This window comes from Scyliorhinus canicula, chromosome 10, assembly GCF_902713615.1.
Source record: "Scyliorhinus canicula chromosome 10, sScyCan1.1, whole genome shotgun sequence".
NCBI classification, from domain to species: Eukaryota; Metazoa; Chordata; class Chondrichthyes; order Carcharhiniformes; family Scyliorhinidae; genus Scyliorhinus; species Scyliorhinus canicula.
In genome coordinates this window covers 43,632,061-43,648,711 of record NC_052155.1, presented here as the reverse complement: position 1 = coordinate 43,648,711, position 16,651 = coordinate 43,632,061, and the positions used below count along the sequence as shown (strand labels likewise).

The window sequence follows — 16,651 nt, the reverse complement described above, 5'->3', positions numbered from 1 at the left end:
GAGAGTCAACCCACAGGTAGCTGTGTGTTTTGTTCCAGAAGTTCAATAAATCTTATTGAACCAAAGCCTACGTTTGGTGTTTGCTTTATCGTTTATCTGCAGTCCGTGTTACCCCAAGGTGAATAACACGACACCATCATCCTTGATCAACGGTCTGTCAACCTAGATCTGCCTCTGCCACTCTTGACCCTAGCCTCTGTCGTTCTTGAGCTTCCTTCGGCAGAAAGTGACATTCTGTTCGCATCCAGTTTCCTCCCTCTCTTTCCCCCATGACCCTTAAGTCACCACGACCTGACCTACCCATCTCTCTCCCTTCCTCCCTCGGTCAGCCAGACCCTAACATCCCTGTGCAACCACCAGTCAAACTCACTGCAACAGCTCAGCTTTCTCTCCTCTGGTCCAACAAAGTTCCTTACACAAGAAATACAACTCTCACTCACTTCAAATCCACCAGGAAGACCACCTTGCCTGCTGCATGTACCCTTAACTAGTCTTGAACATGAAGGTACATACTTCTCATTTGCTTCCAACTGAATCGCAAAGGTACAATTTAATCTGCTGCCCAAGTGTTTTAATGAGTATGCATGACATGCTAATGTATTAAAAACAGGTTCCTGCTGCTTGCTGTCAGGAACCATGATCCATTTTCATCCACCTGCCAACTTAGACAACTTTCTTCTGTCGTTGGAAAGCTGAGATCTTGCCTTCCACACAAATGCCCTCGCCCACCTTGTTTTCCATCCCAGAAGATTCACTAGATTCATTCTGTAGACTACAGGTTTGACCTTCTGATGAACTGTTTAGAACTGAAACGTTAATTCATCCTTTTCTCTCTACAGATGCTAACTAACTTGCTTATGTATTTCAGTTATTATCTAATTTTGTTTCAGATTTCCTTCTTGTACTGTCTGTCCAACAGACTGAGTGGTGATATATTGTTGCCAAAGTCTGACGATGCTAAATAGAGAAAGTGAAACTTTTTTTGAAGATTCTTATTATTTCACATGTTCGCATTTCTCTGTTCGTTTTCATTAACTGGTTAATTATGAGGACTTCATTGGGAAAAGGAGGTTTGAACAATACAGCACAGGAACAGGTCCTTTGACCTACCAAAATGCATTACCTCACATTTGTCCGGATTAAACTCCATTTGCCATTTCTCTGCCCAAGTCTCCAACCTATCTATGTCCTGCCGTATCCCTTTATACCCATCTTATTCATGTATTTGTCGAGATGCCTTTTGAACGCCGTTAATGTATCTGCTTCCACAACCTCCCCTGGCAGCGTGTTCCAGGCACTCGCCTCGCACATCTCCTCTAAACGTTGCCCAGCGAACCTTAAACCTATGCTCCCTAGTGACTGACCCCTCCTCCCTTGGAAAGAGTGCCTGCCCATCCACTCTATTCATGCCCTTAATAATCTCTTTTTTTTAATATGTTTATTAAGGCGTTTATAAATAAATATCAAACAAAACCACAACCAGGATGAAAAAGATAACCAACAAATAACAAACAGGAGAACACAGCATAACTCAATAAATAGCCAACAATCGTGCTGCGCCCTCACTACCATATACCCCCACCCTCTCTGCCTCCACTTTTTCCAGTTAACCCATTTCCCCTGCGCAACTCATCCACCAGATCTTCCAAACTCGGGACATTGCCCTCCGCACAAAAATCTCCAAACCTCTTAATCCCCGCCCTCCACCAACCCTGAAAACCCCCTCCAGTTCACCCGGAATGAACCTGTGATTCCCACAGATCGGGGCCCAAATCGAAGCCCCCTCAAACTTATAGCACTGTCCCCACACCCTCAGCAGCTCATTTGCCTGCAGCCTCCTCCTCCTCCACCTCGAGAGGCCAGCTTGTCCCATCAGCTTCTCCAACATTCCAGCCACATACGTGGCAGCGTCCGCTCTCTCGATGCCTTCAGGCATTCCTACAATCCTTACGTTCTGCCTCCAGGAGCAGTTCTCAAGGTCCTCCACCTGCAGCCATCTCTGTTATCCCTCATTACTCCCACCTTGGCTGCCAGCGAAGCCAGCTCCTTGTGCTCCCCCCACTGCCTCCTCCCCTTTACAGATGGTCTGACCTTGGCACTCCAGCCTCTACGCCACTCGATCAATCCCAGATTTCAACACCTCTACCGCCTTGGCTAGGTCCTCATGGGCCTCTCTCCTCTGCTGGCTAAATTTCACAGTTAAGAAGTCCACCAGTTGGTCCGTCGACCATTCGGCCATCAGCATCGGCCCTACACCCTCTGTCACCTTAAGCAGTTTCGCACAAAGATTCACAAGCACCAGCTGTTCCCTTCTCCTTGCCCCACTTCTGGTCCTTGAATCCATCTATCAGTCCCACCAGTGGAATCAGATTCCCCTCGGACACGCCCTACACCTTTTTAGCCAGACATCCACCCTCCAAACAGGGGAAAAGGTCTGAAAAAAACAGCCTCCAGCAGGAGCTGCCAGATGTGCAACTGCTCACACCATGGCCGCCACTGGATGTCTGGCCTCATAATCTTGTAGACCTCTATCAGATTGCCCTACAACCTCTGTCGTTCTAATGAAAACAGTCTGAGTCATTCATCCTCTCTGCATAGCTAACACCCTCCAGACCAGGCAATATCAAGGTAAATCACCTCTGCACCCTCTCCAAAACCTCCACATCCCTCTGCTAGTGTCGCGTCCAGAATTGTGTGCAATATTCTAAGTGCGGCCTTACCAAGGTTCTATACAACTGTTGCATGACTTGCCAGTTTTTATACTCTATGCCCCATCCAATGAAAACAAGCATTCCTTATGCTTTCTTGACTACCTTGTCCACTTATGTTGCCACTTTCAAAGATCTGTTGACCTGTACGCCCAGATCTCTGACTTTCTATATTCCTAAGAGTTTTGCCATTTACTGTATATTTTCCCTCCCTCCATGTTAGACCTACCAAAGTGCATAACCTCGCATTTGTCTGGATTAAACTCCATTTGCCATTTCTCTGCCCAAGACTCCGACCTATCTATATCCTGCTGTATCCTCTGATAATCCTCAACACTATCTGCCACTCCACCAACCTTGGTGTCATCCGCGAACTTACTAATCAGACCAGCTACATTTTCCTCCACATTGTTTATGTAAACTACAAACAACAGAGGCCCCAGCACCGATCCCTGTGGGACACCACTAGTCACAACTTTCCATTCAGGAAAAATACCCTTCTACCGCTACCCTTATCCTTCTGTGACCGAGCCAGTTCTGTATATATCTTGCCACCTCACCTCTGATTGCGTGTGACTGCACCTTTTGGGCGGGATTCTCTCGGGCCGGGCCAGAGAATCCTCGCGACCGGCATGAATTGCGCCATGCTGCCCCAACGTGGGATGTGATTCTCCACAGAACAGAGAATCGGTGCAGCACCGGTCGGGGGCCACTCTACACATATCCCCGCCGATTCTCGTCCCAAGATGGGCCGAGAGGCCGTTGCAAAAAACCCGTCCCGCCGGCGCCATTCTAGCCTGCTCTCAGCCGGTGGGACCTGGGCTTGGAAGGGTCCGGGGGTCGGCCTGTTGGGGGGGATGGGAGATCGACCCCAGGGGGTGGCCTCCGTTGTGGCCTGGCCCGCGATCAGGACCCACCGATCGGCGGGCCGGTCTCTCGGGCTGGGGGCCTCCTTTCTTCCGCGCCAGCCCCTTTGGCCCTATGCCATGTTGCGTCAGGGCCGGCACGGAGGGGAGCCACTGCGCATGCACGTGTTGGCACCAGTGCCACTGCGCATGTGCGGACCCCGTGGCACCCAGTTGATGCCAGGATCAGCAGCTGCAGCGGCGTGGGCCGCTCCAGTGCCATGCTGGCCCACTGTAGGGGCCAGAATTGCTGATCCTGAGGCCATGTTGACGACGTTGAGAAACGTAACGGCATTTCTGACGGCGTCAACACTTAGCCTCAGGATCAGAGAATCCCGCCCCATGTACCTGTCTGCCATGAGGCACCTTGTCAAAGGCTTTACTGAAGTCCATGTAAACAACATCCACCGCCCTCCCCTCATCAATTATCTTTATCACCTCCTCAAAAAAATTCAGATCAAGTTAGGGGAGCACGACCTCCCCTTCACAAAACCATGCTGTCTATCGCTGATGAGTCCATTTGTTTCCAAACGGGTTTTGCTTGGCCTGGCGGCATTTGAAAAATATATGATTCATTAACAGCATGTTATCTTCCATTCTCTTGCAATGCAACACTCATTTGGAGCCAATTAGCAGAAAGAACTTAAGACTTGGGGTTAATTGTGTCCCTGATTGCACTCCCACCCTTCTGTCCCCAATATTCTATGGTGGCAATTGGGGGCTCAGCATGATTAGGACTGTGGCATGAACCTATATCCTGAATCGTATTGTAATTTTTTTATTTTCACACAGTCCTACTTATAGCTTCACTGAATCCATTTGCTAAATTTACACCAGACTATTGATACTTTGTGACTTTCAGAAACCAGGTCAAGTCTTCCAAAAGTTAATTTCAATCAGCATTCCTAATCCCTAAATTTGAAACGGAATGAAAGTCTGTTATATCAGTAAAGATTGGGTTTCCATCTTGAATCCATTAAGGTGAAAGGACCATTATGAACCTAATATATCACTAACCAATAGAATTACTGTTTGATTTACGTAATCACAGCAATAAATATTCTTCTGACTATCTCTTTAATCCTTTCCCCCACTTTAATTTTAATAGGGAAGGCACATTTGAAGAAAGCAATAATTAAGCATGAAGAAGCAATGAGGATTCACAGTCTGTGTCGGATTCTGAGGAAGATGGATATCCTGCAGGAGGTGCTAGCTCTTGTCCACAAACGATCACTGAAGAAGTACTCTGAAATCGATCATGAGGATGACTTTTTTGATACTGCTGAAGCTCCAGAAATTCATCGTAAGTTAATATTTTTATATTGATGATGTGCTGCAATATTAAGGCAGTTCAGCCCAGCAAATAATGAAAAATGTAATGAAATGAAAATTGCTTATTGTCGCAAGTGGGCTTCAAATGAAGTTACTGTGAAAAGCCTCTAGTGGCCACATTCCGGCCCCTGTTCAGGGACGCTGGTACGGAAATTGAACCTGCGCTGCTGGCCTGCCTTGGTCTGCTTTAAAAGCCAGCTATTTAGCCTTGTGCTAAACCAGCCCCTTTTTAAGGGAACAATATCTAAATTCAACAGCTTTAGAGTCTAACTCCATAGGTTCCTGGAGAGGTTGGGCTTCTGTAAGTATTGGGGTTCCATCGTGTTTTTTATGATACAAATCAGAATTCATATTTTACTATGATGAGCTCAAATGGAATTCTGCAGGTTCATAGCAGAAAAATGATCATGTAAGCAGATAGATTCATAAAATCTCACCTGGTTATTGCCCTCTGGTGAAGGGAAACTGCCATACCAGTCTGAGCAACGCATGACTTCAGTTACATATAACATGGTTGACTGTTAATACTCTGCTGTTACATAGCAAGCCCCTTACTGCAACTGAGGAACATTGAATGTGACTGTGTCAGTATCGACCCACACCCTGACAAATAAAACAAAGAAACCAAAGTGTTGCTTTCAGTGTTTTACCACTGTCAGCGACACATAATATCAAATCTTGGATCTTCTGATGTAAAAGACACTTTTAATGCATCAGTGTGCTTTTTAACTCATCAGGGCAAGTATCAAATACTGCATAAAGCTACTGTAGTGCAAGTATGTATTTCAGTTCTAGAGAAACACCACTTACTGCGTCAATGTAATTTCCACCCGACTGAAGAAGCTCAACACCATCCAAAACAAAGCAGCCTACTTGATTGCTCCACAAACATTCAATCCCTCCACCACCAATGAACAGTGGCAAAAATAAAAGCAAATTACTGCGGATGCTGGAATCTGAAACAAAAGGGAAAGTCTGGCAGCATCTGTAGGGAGAGAAAAGAGCTAACGTTTCGAATCCGATAACTCTTTGTCAAAGCTAACAGACAGAGTGGGAAGTATTTATACTGTGGAGTGAGAATGAAAGATGAGTCATAGCCACAGAAACCCAGGCAAACTGGGTGCTAATGGCCACAGATACTAAGGAGAAAGAGTGTTAATGGCAGTCCCGATGTGGAGATGCCGGCGTTGGACTGGGGTGAGCACAGTAAGAAGTCTTACAACACCAGGTTAAAGTCCAACAGGTTTGTTTCAAACACGAGCTTTCGGAGCACGGCTCCTTCTTCAGGTGAATGGAAAGGCTTGTTCCAGAAATGTTTATATAGACACAGTCAGAGATGCCCCGGAATGCGAGCACCTGCAGGCAATCAAATCATCAAAGATGCAGAGAGAGAGGTAACTCCAGGTTAAAGAGGTGTGAATTGTCCCAAGCCAGTTCAGTCGGTAGGCCTCTGCAAGTCCAGGCTTGTTGGTGGGGGCCGAATGTAATGCGACATGAATCCCAGATCCCGGTTGAGTCCGCATTCATGCGTGCGGAACTTAGCTATAAGTTTTTGCTCAGCAATTTTGCGTTGTCGCGTCTCCTGAAGGCCTCCTTGTAGAATGCTGACCCGGAGATCAGAGGCTGAATGTCCTTGACTGCTGAAGTGTTCCCCAACTGGAAGGGAACAGTCCTGCCTGTTGATAGTCGCACGATGCCCGTTTATTCGTTGTCGCAGTGTCTGCATGGTCTCGCCAATGTACCACGCTTCGGGACATCCTTTCCTGCAGCGTATGAGGTAGACTACATTGGTCGAGTCGCACGAGTATGCGCCGCGTACCTGGTGGGTGGTGTTTCCACGTGTAATGGTGGTGTCCATGTCGATGATCTGGCATGTCTTGCAGAGATTACCCTGGCAGGGTTTTGTGGTGTTGTGGTTGCTGTTCTGAAGGCTGGGTAATTTGCTGCAAACAATGGTTTGTTTGAGGTTGCGCGGTTGTTTGAAGGCCAGTAGTGGGGGTGTGGGGATGACCTTGGCAAGATGTCCATCCTCGCTGATGATGTATTGGAGGCTGCGAAGAAGATGTCGTAGTTTCTCCGCCCCAGGAAAGTACTGGACGACGAAGGGTACTCTGTCAGTGGTGTCCCGTGTTTGTCTTCTGAGGAGGTCGGTGCGGTTTTTTGCTGTGGCGCGGTGGAACTGTCGATCAATGAGTCGAGCGCCATATCCCGTTCGTACGAGGGCATCTTTCAGCATCTGTAGGTGTCTGTTGCGCTCCTCCTTGTCTGAGCAGATCCTGTGTATACGGAGGGCTTGTCCATAGGGGATGGCTTCTTTAATGTGTTTCGGGTGAAAGCTGGAGAAGTGGAGCATCGTGAGATTATCTGTGGGCTTGCGGTAAAGCGAGGTGCTGAGGTGACCGTCCTTGATGGAGACGAGTGTGTCCAAGAATGGAACTGAATTTGGAGAATAGTCCATGGTGAGTTTGATGGTGGGATGGAACTTATTGATGTCATCGTGTAGTCGTTCCAGTGATGTCTCGCCGTGGGTCCAAAGGAAAAAAATGTCATCGATGTATCTGGTGTATAGCATCGGTTGAAAGTCCTGTGTGGTGAGGAAGTCCTGTTCAAACTTGTGCATGAATGGCAGTCCCCAGAGAGGACAAAGGATGTGAAAGGTCAAACAGCAGGGAAACTAACATCAGAGGATGAACTGTAGGTGTTGGGTGAGGAGAAGGGGGAAGCAAAGAGGAGAAAGGTGGATAAGATTGGGGGGGGGGGGGGGATTAAATGTATATTAAGAAAGAAAGAAATGGTAAAAGACAGTTAAAATGAAATAAAAACAAATGGGTCAAGGTGGGACTGATCATCTGAAGTTGTTGAATTCGATGTTCAGGCCGGAAGACTGTAGTGTGCCTAACCAGAAGATGAGATATTGTTCATCCAGTTTGCGTTGCGCTTCACTCGAGCATTGCAGCAGGCCAAGAACAGACATGTGGGCATAGGAGCAGGGTCTTTTGTTAAAATGGCAAGCAACAGGAAGGTCAGGATCCTGAATATGCACAGACTGAAGATGCTTAGCAAAGCGATCACCCAGTCTGCGTTTGGTCTCTCCGATATAGAGGAGACTACATTGGGAGCAGCAAATGCAATAGACCAGATTGAAAGAGGTGCAAGTGAAAAGCTGCTTAACCTGGAATGAGTGTTTTGGGCCTGGAATGTTAAGCATGGAAGAGGTGAAGGGGCATGTGTTACACCTGCGATTGCATGGGAAGGTGCCATGGGTGATGGGAGAGGTACTGGGTATGGTGGAGGAGTGGACTAGTGTTGCAGGCAGGGCATTTCACGCCCTTACTACTCTCTGAGTAAAGAATCTACCTCTGACATCTGTCCTATATCTATCTCCCCTCAATTTAAAGCTATGTCCCCTCGTGCTGGACATCACCATCCGCGGGAGAAGGCTCTCAATGTCCACCCTATCTAATCCTCTGATCATCTTGTATGCCTCAATTAAGTCACCTTTTAATCTTCTTCACTCTAACGAAAACAGCCTCAAGTCCTTCAGCCTTTCCTCGTAAGATCTTCCCTCCATACCAGGCAACATCCTTGTAAATCTCCTCTGTAACCTTTCCCATGCTTCCACATCCTTCCTATAATGCGGCGACCAGAACTGCACGCAATACTCCAAATGCGGCTGCACCAGAGTTTTGTACAACTGCAACATGACCTCATGGCCCCGAAACTCAATTCCTCTACCAATAAAAGCTATCACACCGTACGCCTTCTTAACAACCCTCTCAACCTGGGTGGCAACTTTCAGGGATCTATGGACATGGCCACTGAGATCTCTCTGCTCGTCCACACTACCAAGAATCCTACCATTAGCCCAGTACTCTGTCTTCCTGTTATTCCTTCCAAAATGAATCACCTCACACTTTTCTGCATTAAACTCCATTTGCCACCTGTCAGCCCAGGTCTGCAGCTTATCTATGTCCCTCTGTAACTTGTAACATCCTTCTGCACTGTCCACAACTCCACCGACTTTAGTGTCATCTGCAAATTTACTCACCCATCCTTCTACGCCCTCCTCCAGGTCATTTATAAAAATTACAAACAGCAGCAGCCCCAAAACAGATCCTTGTGGTACACCACTAGTAACTGGACACCAGTCTGAACATTTCCCATCAACCACCACCCTTTGTCTTCTGTCAGCTAGCCAATTTCTGTTCCAAACTGCTAAATCACTCTGAATCCCATGCCTCTGTATTTTCTGCAATAGCCTACCGTGGGGAACCTTATCAAACGCTTTACTGAAATCCATATACACCACATCAACTGCTTTACCCTCATCCACCTGTTTGGTCCCCTTCTCAAAGAACTCAATAAGGTTTGTGAGGCACGACCTACCCTTCACAAAACCATGTTGACTATCTCTAATCAAATTATTCTTTTCCAGATGATTATACATCCTATCTCTTATAAACTTTTCCAAGACTTTTCCCACAACAGAAGTAAGGCTCACTGGTTTATAGTTACCGGGGTTATCTCTACTCCCCTTCTTGAACAAGGGGACAACATTTGCTATCCTCCAGTCTTCTGGCACTATTCCTGTAGACAAAGATGACTTAAAGATCAAAGCCAAAGGCTCCGCAATCTCCTCCCTAGCTTCCCAGAGAATCCTAGGATAAATCCTATCCGGCCCAGGGGACTTATCTATTTTCACACTTTTTCCAGAATCGCTAACACCTCCTCCTTATGAACCTCAAGCCCTTCTAGTCTAGTAGCCTGTATCTCAGTATTCTCCTCTACAACATTGTCTTTTTCCTGTGTGAATACAGACGAAAAATACTCATTTAGCACCTCTCCTATCTCCTCGGACTCCACGCACAACTTCCCACTACTGTCCTTGACTGGCCCTACTCTTACCCTAGTCATTCTTTTATTCCTGATATATCTATAGAAAGCTTTAGGGTTATCCTTGATCCTACCTGCCAAAGACTTCTCATGTCCTCCCCTGTCTCTTCTTAGCTCTCTCTTTAGAGCCTTCCTAGCTAACTTGTAACTCTCAAGCGCCCTAACTGAACCATCACGTCTCATCTTTACATAAGCCTCCTTCTTCCTTTTGACAAGTGTTTCAACGGCTTTAGTAAACCATGGTTCCCTCGCTCGACCACTTTCTCCCTGCCTAACAGGTACATACTTATCAAGGACACGCAGTAGCTGTTCCTTGAACATGCTCCACATTTCCATTGTGCCCATTCCCTGCAGCTTTCTTCTCCAGCTGACACATCCTAAGTCTTGCCTCATCGCATCATAATTGCCTTTCCCCCAGATATGACTCTTGCCTTGCTGTATATACCTATCCCTTTCCATCACTAAAGTAAATGTAATCGAATTGTGGTCACTATCACCAAAGTGCTCACCTACCTCCAAATCTGACATCTGTCCTGGTTCATTACCCAGTACCAAATCCAATACGGCCTCGCCTCTCGTTGGACTATCTACATACTGCGTCAGGAAACCCTCCTGCACACATTGGACAAAAACGGACCCATCTAAAGTACTCGAACTATAGTGCTTCCAGTCAATATTTGGAAAGTTAAAGTCCCCCAAAACAACTACCCTGTTACTTTCGCTCCTATCCAGAATCATCTTTGCAATCCTTTCCTCTACATCTCTGGAACTTTACGGAGGCCTATAGATAACCCCTAACAGGGTGACCTCTCCTTTCCTCTTTCTTAACTCAGCCCATACTACCTCAGTATTCGAGTCCTCATCAAATGTCCTCTCAGCCACCGTAATACTGTCCTTGACTAACAATGCCACCCCTCCCCCTCTCTTACCACCTTCCCTGAGCTTACTGAAATATCTAAATCCAGGCACCTGCAACAACCATTCCTCGCCCTGCTCTATCCATGTCTCCGAAATGGCCACAACATCAAAGTCCCAGATACCAACCCACGCCGCAAGCTCACCCACCTTATTCCGGATGCTCCTGGCATTAAAGTAGACGCACTTTAAACCACCCCCCTCTCCCAGAATGAGCCCCAATCCAGGAATCTGAAACCCTCCCTCCTGCACCATCCCTGCAGCCACGTGTTCAACTGCTCTCTCTCCCTATTCCTCGACTCGCTAACACGTGGCACGGGTAACAACCCAGAGATAATAACTCTGTTTGTCCTGGATCTAAGTTTCCACCCTAGCTCCCTGAATTCCTGCCTTACATCCCTATCCATTTTCCTACTTATGTCGTTGGTACCCATGTGGACCACGACTTGGAGCTGCTCCCCCTCCCCTTAAGGATCCCGAAAACACGATCCGAGACATCGCGGACCCTGGCACCTGGAGGCAACACACCAACCGCGAGTCTCTCTCGTTCCCACAGAATCTCCTATCTATCCCCCTAACTATGGAGTCTCCAATGACTAACGTTCTTCTCCTCTTTCCCCCCCCCCCCACTTCCCTTCTGAGCAACAGGAACAGACTCTGTGCCAGAGACCTGTACCCCATGGCTGACCCCTGGTAAGTCGTCCCCCCCCAACAGTATCCAAAGCGGTTACTAAGGGGAACGACCACAGGGGTTCCCTGTACTGACTGCTTCTCCCAGCCCCTCACACCATCACCCATCTATCTTTATTCTTTGGCGTAACTACCTACCTGAAGCTTCTATCTATGACCACCTCTGTCTCCCGAATGATCCGAAGTTCATCCAGCTGCAGCTCCAGTTCCCTAACACAGTTTTTGAGGAGCTGGAGTTGGGATTTTTCTCATCCCCATTCACCTGGGAACACTGCCACCTGGATGTTCCCTCCAAGTCACTCACCATCCTGTCTTAGAAATGTATTGCTTTTCCTTCACCATTGCTTGGTCAAAATCCTGGAATCCCTCCCACAGCACTGGGCCAACACCTCTGGGACTGCAACAATTCAAGAAGGCAGCTCACCACCATCATATCAAGGGCAATTAGCAATGAGCAATAAATGGCCTAGCCAGCGATGCCCCTATCCTATAAATGAACTTTAAAAACAACTTTCACACTTCTGCTCTAATAGTTAATTTAGGACTAAATTAATGGTAGTGTTGGCAACAGGTCCATGGTACTGCATTAGAATAGGAGAAGGCCATTCTGCCCCTTCAGATGGTTTCACTATTCAATTAGTTCATGTCTGATTGCACACAACTCAAGTTTTGTGCTTTTAATCTATATCCTTTGATATCCTTGACTAATAAAAATCTGCCAATCTCAATGCTGAAAATTTCAGTTCACCCAATATTCTCAGCTTTTTGTGGGTAGAATTCTAGATTGAACCTGATCAAGCTGATATTGTGTAGATTGAGTTCAACCAATCAGCGGAGCAGGTTTCCCATTATTTTCCTGAATTGAAACTTGTTCTCCGAGGCAGAAGGACAGCACCATGGAGTCCCTTGACGATCACCCACTGAGTCATTTTCTTGAAGGCTGGGGAGGGAAGAAGCAATTTCAGTCTACTATACATTCTATAAGCAAATTAAATTCGCCAATTAAGCATTCATTTTCCTTTGCAGCAAAAACACAACAGAAACCCGATATTAAAACTCCAAACTTCTCCAAGGTGAAAGTCACAGATATCTTTCACAGACTGGTAAGTAGAATGTTCATCTGTCACGAACAAATTAATGCTTTTATTTTTGATGTCTCGTTTCCCACTTAATGTGGTCAGTGAAAACCTGTATTGCAGTAGATTTGTTCTCCACTCCTAAAGCTGTAATCCCACCATTTGCCGTTGGCTGCAACCAGAGGCAGGGATAAAGGGAGGGAGGTGAAGAGCTCCTCCCTGAGTCTCAATGCAACTTCAGTGCACCAAGAGGCTCAACGAACATAATCTTCAACGGGCGACAAATCCAGGAAAAGCAGCATCAACCTCTGTACGTGGCCTTCTTCGATCTCGCAAAGACCTTCGACTCTGTCAACTGTGAGGGATTAGAACATAGAACATAAAGAAATACAGCACAGAACGGGACCTTGGCCTCCGATGTTGTGCCGAACTTTTGTCCTAGATTAAGAACAAATTAATCTACACCCCATCATTCTACCATAATCCATGTACCTATCCAATAGCCGCTTGAAGGTCCCTAATGTTTCCGACTCAACTACTTCCACAGGCAGTGCATTCCATGCCCCCACTACTCTCTGGGTAAAGAACCTACCTCTGACATCCCCCCCTATATCTTCCACCATTCACCTTAAATTTATGTCTCCTTGTAATGGTTTGTTCCACCCAGGGAAAAAGTCTCTGACTGTCTACTCTATCTATTCCCCTGATCATCTTATAAACCTCTATCAAGTCGCCCCTCATCCTTCTCCGTCCTAATGAGAAAAAGCCGAGCACCCTCAACCTTTCCTCGTAAGACCTACTCTCCATTCCAGGCAATATCCTGGTAAATCTCCTTTGCACCTTTTCCAAAGCTTCCACATCCTTCCTAAAACGAGGCGACCAGAACTGCACACAGTACTCCAAATGTGGCCTTACCAAGGTTTTATAGAGCTGCATCATCACCTCACGGCTCTTAAATTCAATCCCTCTGCTAATGAACGCTAGCACACCATCGGCCTTCTTCGCAGCTCTATTCACTTGAGTGGCAACTTTCAAAGATCTATGAACATAGACCCCAAGATTTCTCTGCTCCTCCACATTGCCAAGAACCCTACCGTTAACCCTGTATTCCGCATTCATATTTGTCCTTCCAAAATGGACGACCTCACACTTTTCAGGGTTAAACTCCATCTGCCACTTCTCAGCCCAGCTCTGCATCCTATCTATGTCTCTTTGCAGGCGACAACAGCCCTCCTTGATATCCACAACTCCACCAATCTTTGTATCGTCTGCAAATTTACTGACCCACCCTTCAACTCCCTCATCCAAGTCATTCATGAAAATCACAAACAGCAGAGGACCCAGAACTGATCCCTGCGGTACGCCACTGGTAACTGGGCTCCAGGCTGAATATTTGTCATCCACCACCACTCTCTGACTTCTATCGGTTAGCCAGTTCGTTATCCAACTGGGCAAATTTCCCACTATCCCATGCCTCCTTACTTTCTGCATAAGCCTACCATGGGGAACTTTATCAAATGCCTTACTAAAATCCATGTACACCACATCCACTGCTTTACCTTCATCCACGTGCTTGGTCACCTCCTCAAAGAATTCAATAAGACTTGTGAGGCAAGACCTACCCCTCACAAATCCGTGCTGACTATCCCTAATCAAGCAGTGTCTTTCCAGATGCTCAGAAATCCTATCCCTCAGTACCCTTTCCATTACTTTGCCTACCACCAAAGTAAGACTAACAGGCCTATAATTCCTAGGGTTATCCCTATTCCCTTTTTTGAACAGGGCATGACATTTTCCACTCTCCAATGACCTGGTACCACCCCTGTTGACAGTGAGGATGAAAAGATCATTGCCAACGGCTCTGTAATTTTATCTCTTGCTTCCCATAGAATCCTTGGATATATCCCGTCAGGCCCGGGGGACTAGTCTATCCTCAAGTTTTTCAAAATGCCCAACACATCTTCCTTCCCAACAAATATCTCCTCGAGCTTACCAGTCTGTTTCACAGTGTCCTCTCCAACAATATGGCCCTCTCATTTGTAAATACTGAAGAAAAGTACTCGTTCAAGACCTCTCCTATCTCTTCTGACTCAATACACAATCTCCCGCTACTGTCCTTTATCGGACCACCCTCGCTCTAGTCATTCTCATATTTCTCACATATGTGTAAAAGGCCTTGTGGTTTTCCTTGATTCTACCCGCCAAAGATTTTTCATGCCCTCTCTTAGCTCTCCTAATCCCTTTCTTCAGTTCCCTCCTGGCTCTCTTGTATCCCTCAAGCGCCCTGTCTGAACCTTGTTTCCTCAGCCTCACATAAGTATCCTTCTTCCTCTTAACAAGACGTTCAACCTCTCTTGTCAACCATGGTTCCCTCACTCGACCATCTCTTCCCTGCCTGACAGGGACATACATATCAAGGACACATAGTATCTGTTCCTTGAACAAGTTCCACATTTCAATTGTGTCCTTCCCTGACAGCCTATGTTCCCAACTTGTGCACTTCAGTTCTTGTCTGACAGCATCGTATTTACCCTTCCCCCAATTGTAAACCTTGCCCTGTTGCACGCACCTATCCCCCTCCATTACTAAAGTGAAAGTCACAGAATTGTGGTCACTATCTCCAAAATGCTCCCCCACTCACAAATCTATCACTTGCCCTGGTTCATTACCAAGTACCAAATCCAATATGGCATCCCCTCTGGTCAGACAATCTACATACTGTGTTAGAAAAGCTTCCTGGACAAACTGCACAAACACCACCCCATCCAAACTATTTGATCTAAAGAGTTTCCACTCAATATTTGGGAAGTTGAAGTCACCCATGACTACTACCCTGTGACTTCTGCACCTTTCCAAAATCTGTTTCCCAATCTGTTCCTCCACATCTCTGCTGCTATTGGGGGGTCTATAGAAAACTCCCAACAAGATGACTGCTCCTTTCCTATTCCTGACTTCAACCCATACTACCTCAGTCGGCAGATCCTCCTTGAACTGTTTTTCTGCAGCTGTTATACTATCTCTAATTAATAATGCACCCCCCCCCCACCTCTTTTACCACCGTCCCTAATCTTATTGAAACATCTATAACCAGGAACCTCCAACAACCATTTCTGCCCCTCTTCTATCCAAGTTGCCGTGATGGCCACCACATCATAGTCCCAAGTACCGATCCATGCCTTAAGTTCACCCACCTTATTCCTGATGCTTCTTGCGTTGAAGTATGCACACTTCAACCCATCTCCGTGCCTGCAAGTACTCTCCTTTGTCAGTGTTACCTTCCCCACTGCCTCACTACACGCTTTGACGTCCTGAACATCGGCTACCTTAGTTGCTGGACGACAGGGGTTCCCATTCCCCTGCCAAATTAGTTTAAACCCTCCCGAAGACTACTAGAAAACCTCCCCCCCCCCCCAGGATATTGGTGCCCCTCTGGTTCAGATGCAACCCGTCCTGCTTGTACAGGTCCCACCTTCCCCAGAATGCACTCCAATTATCCAAATACCTAAAGCCCTCCTTCCTACACCATTCCTGCAGCCATGTGTTCAACTGCACTCTCTCCCTATTCCTAGCCTCGCTATCACGTGGCACCGACAACAAACCAGAAATGACAACTCTGTCTGTCCTGGCTTTTAACTTCCAGCCTAACTCCCTAAACTCGTTTATTACATCCACACCCCTTTTCCTACCTACGTCGTTGGTACCAATGTGCACCACGACTTCTGGCTGCTCACCCTCCCCCTTAAGGATCCTGAAGACACGATCCGAGACATCCCTAGCACCCGGGAGGCAACATATCTTCCGGGAGTTTAGCTCGCAACCACAGAATCTCCTATCTATTCCCCTAACCATTGAGTCTCCTATCACTATTGCTTTTCTATTCTCCCCCTTCCCTTCTGAGCCCCAGAGCCAGACTTCCCCCGGTAGATCCCCCCCCCCAAAACAGCATCCAAAACGGTATACTTGTTTTGAAGGGGAACGGCCACGAGGGGTCCCTGCACTGTCTGCCCGTTCGTTTTCTTTCCCCTGACTGTAATCCAGCTACTCTTGTCCTGTACCTTGGGTGTGGCTACCTCCCTGTAACTCTTCTCTATTACCCCCTCTGCCTCCCGGATGATCCGAAGTTGCTCCAGCT

At 46.9% G+C, this 16,651-nt stretch overlaps 1 protein-coding gene across 4 annotated transcripts in view; it reads left to right on the top strand.

Moving 5' to 3' along the window:
* rhpn1 (rhophilin, Rho GTPase binding protein 1) overlaps positions 1 to 16,651 on the top strand; it is a 123,572-nt gene that overhangs the window by 96,026 nt on the left and 10,895 nt on the right. For all 4 annotated transcript variants that reach the window (XM_038808838.1, XM_038808837.1, XM_038808840.1 and 1 more), the window contains 2 exons: positions 4,722 to 4,916; positions 12,470 to 12,546. In XM_038808838.1, coding sequence (XP_038664766.1) covers positions 4,722 to 4,916; positions 12,470 to 12,546 — 272 coding nt within the window. The remainder of the gene's footprint in view (positions 1 to 4,721; positions 4,917 to 12,469; positions 12,547 to 16,651) is intronic.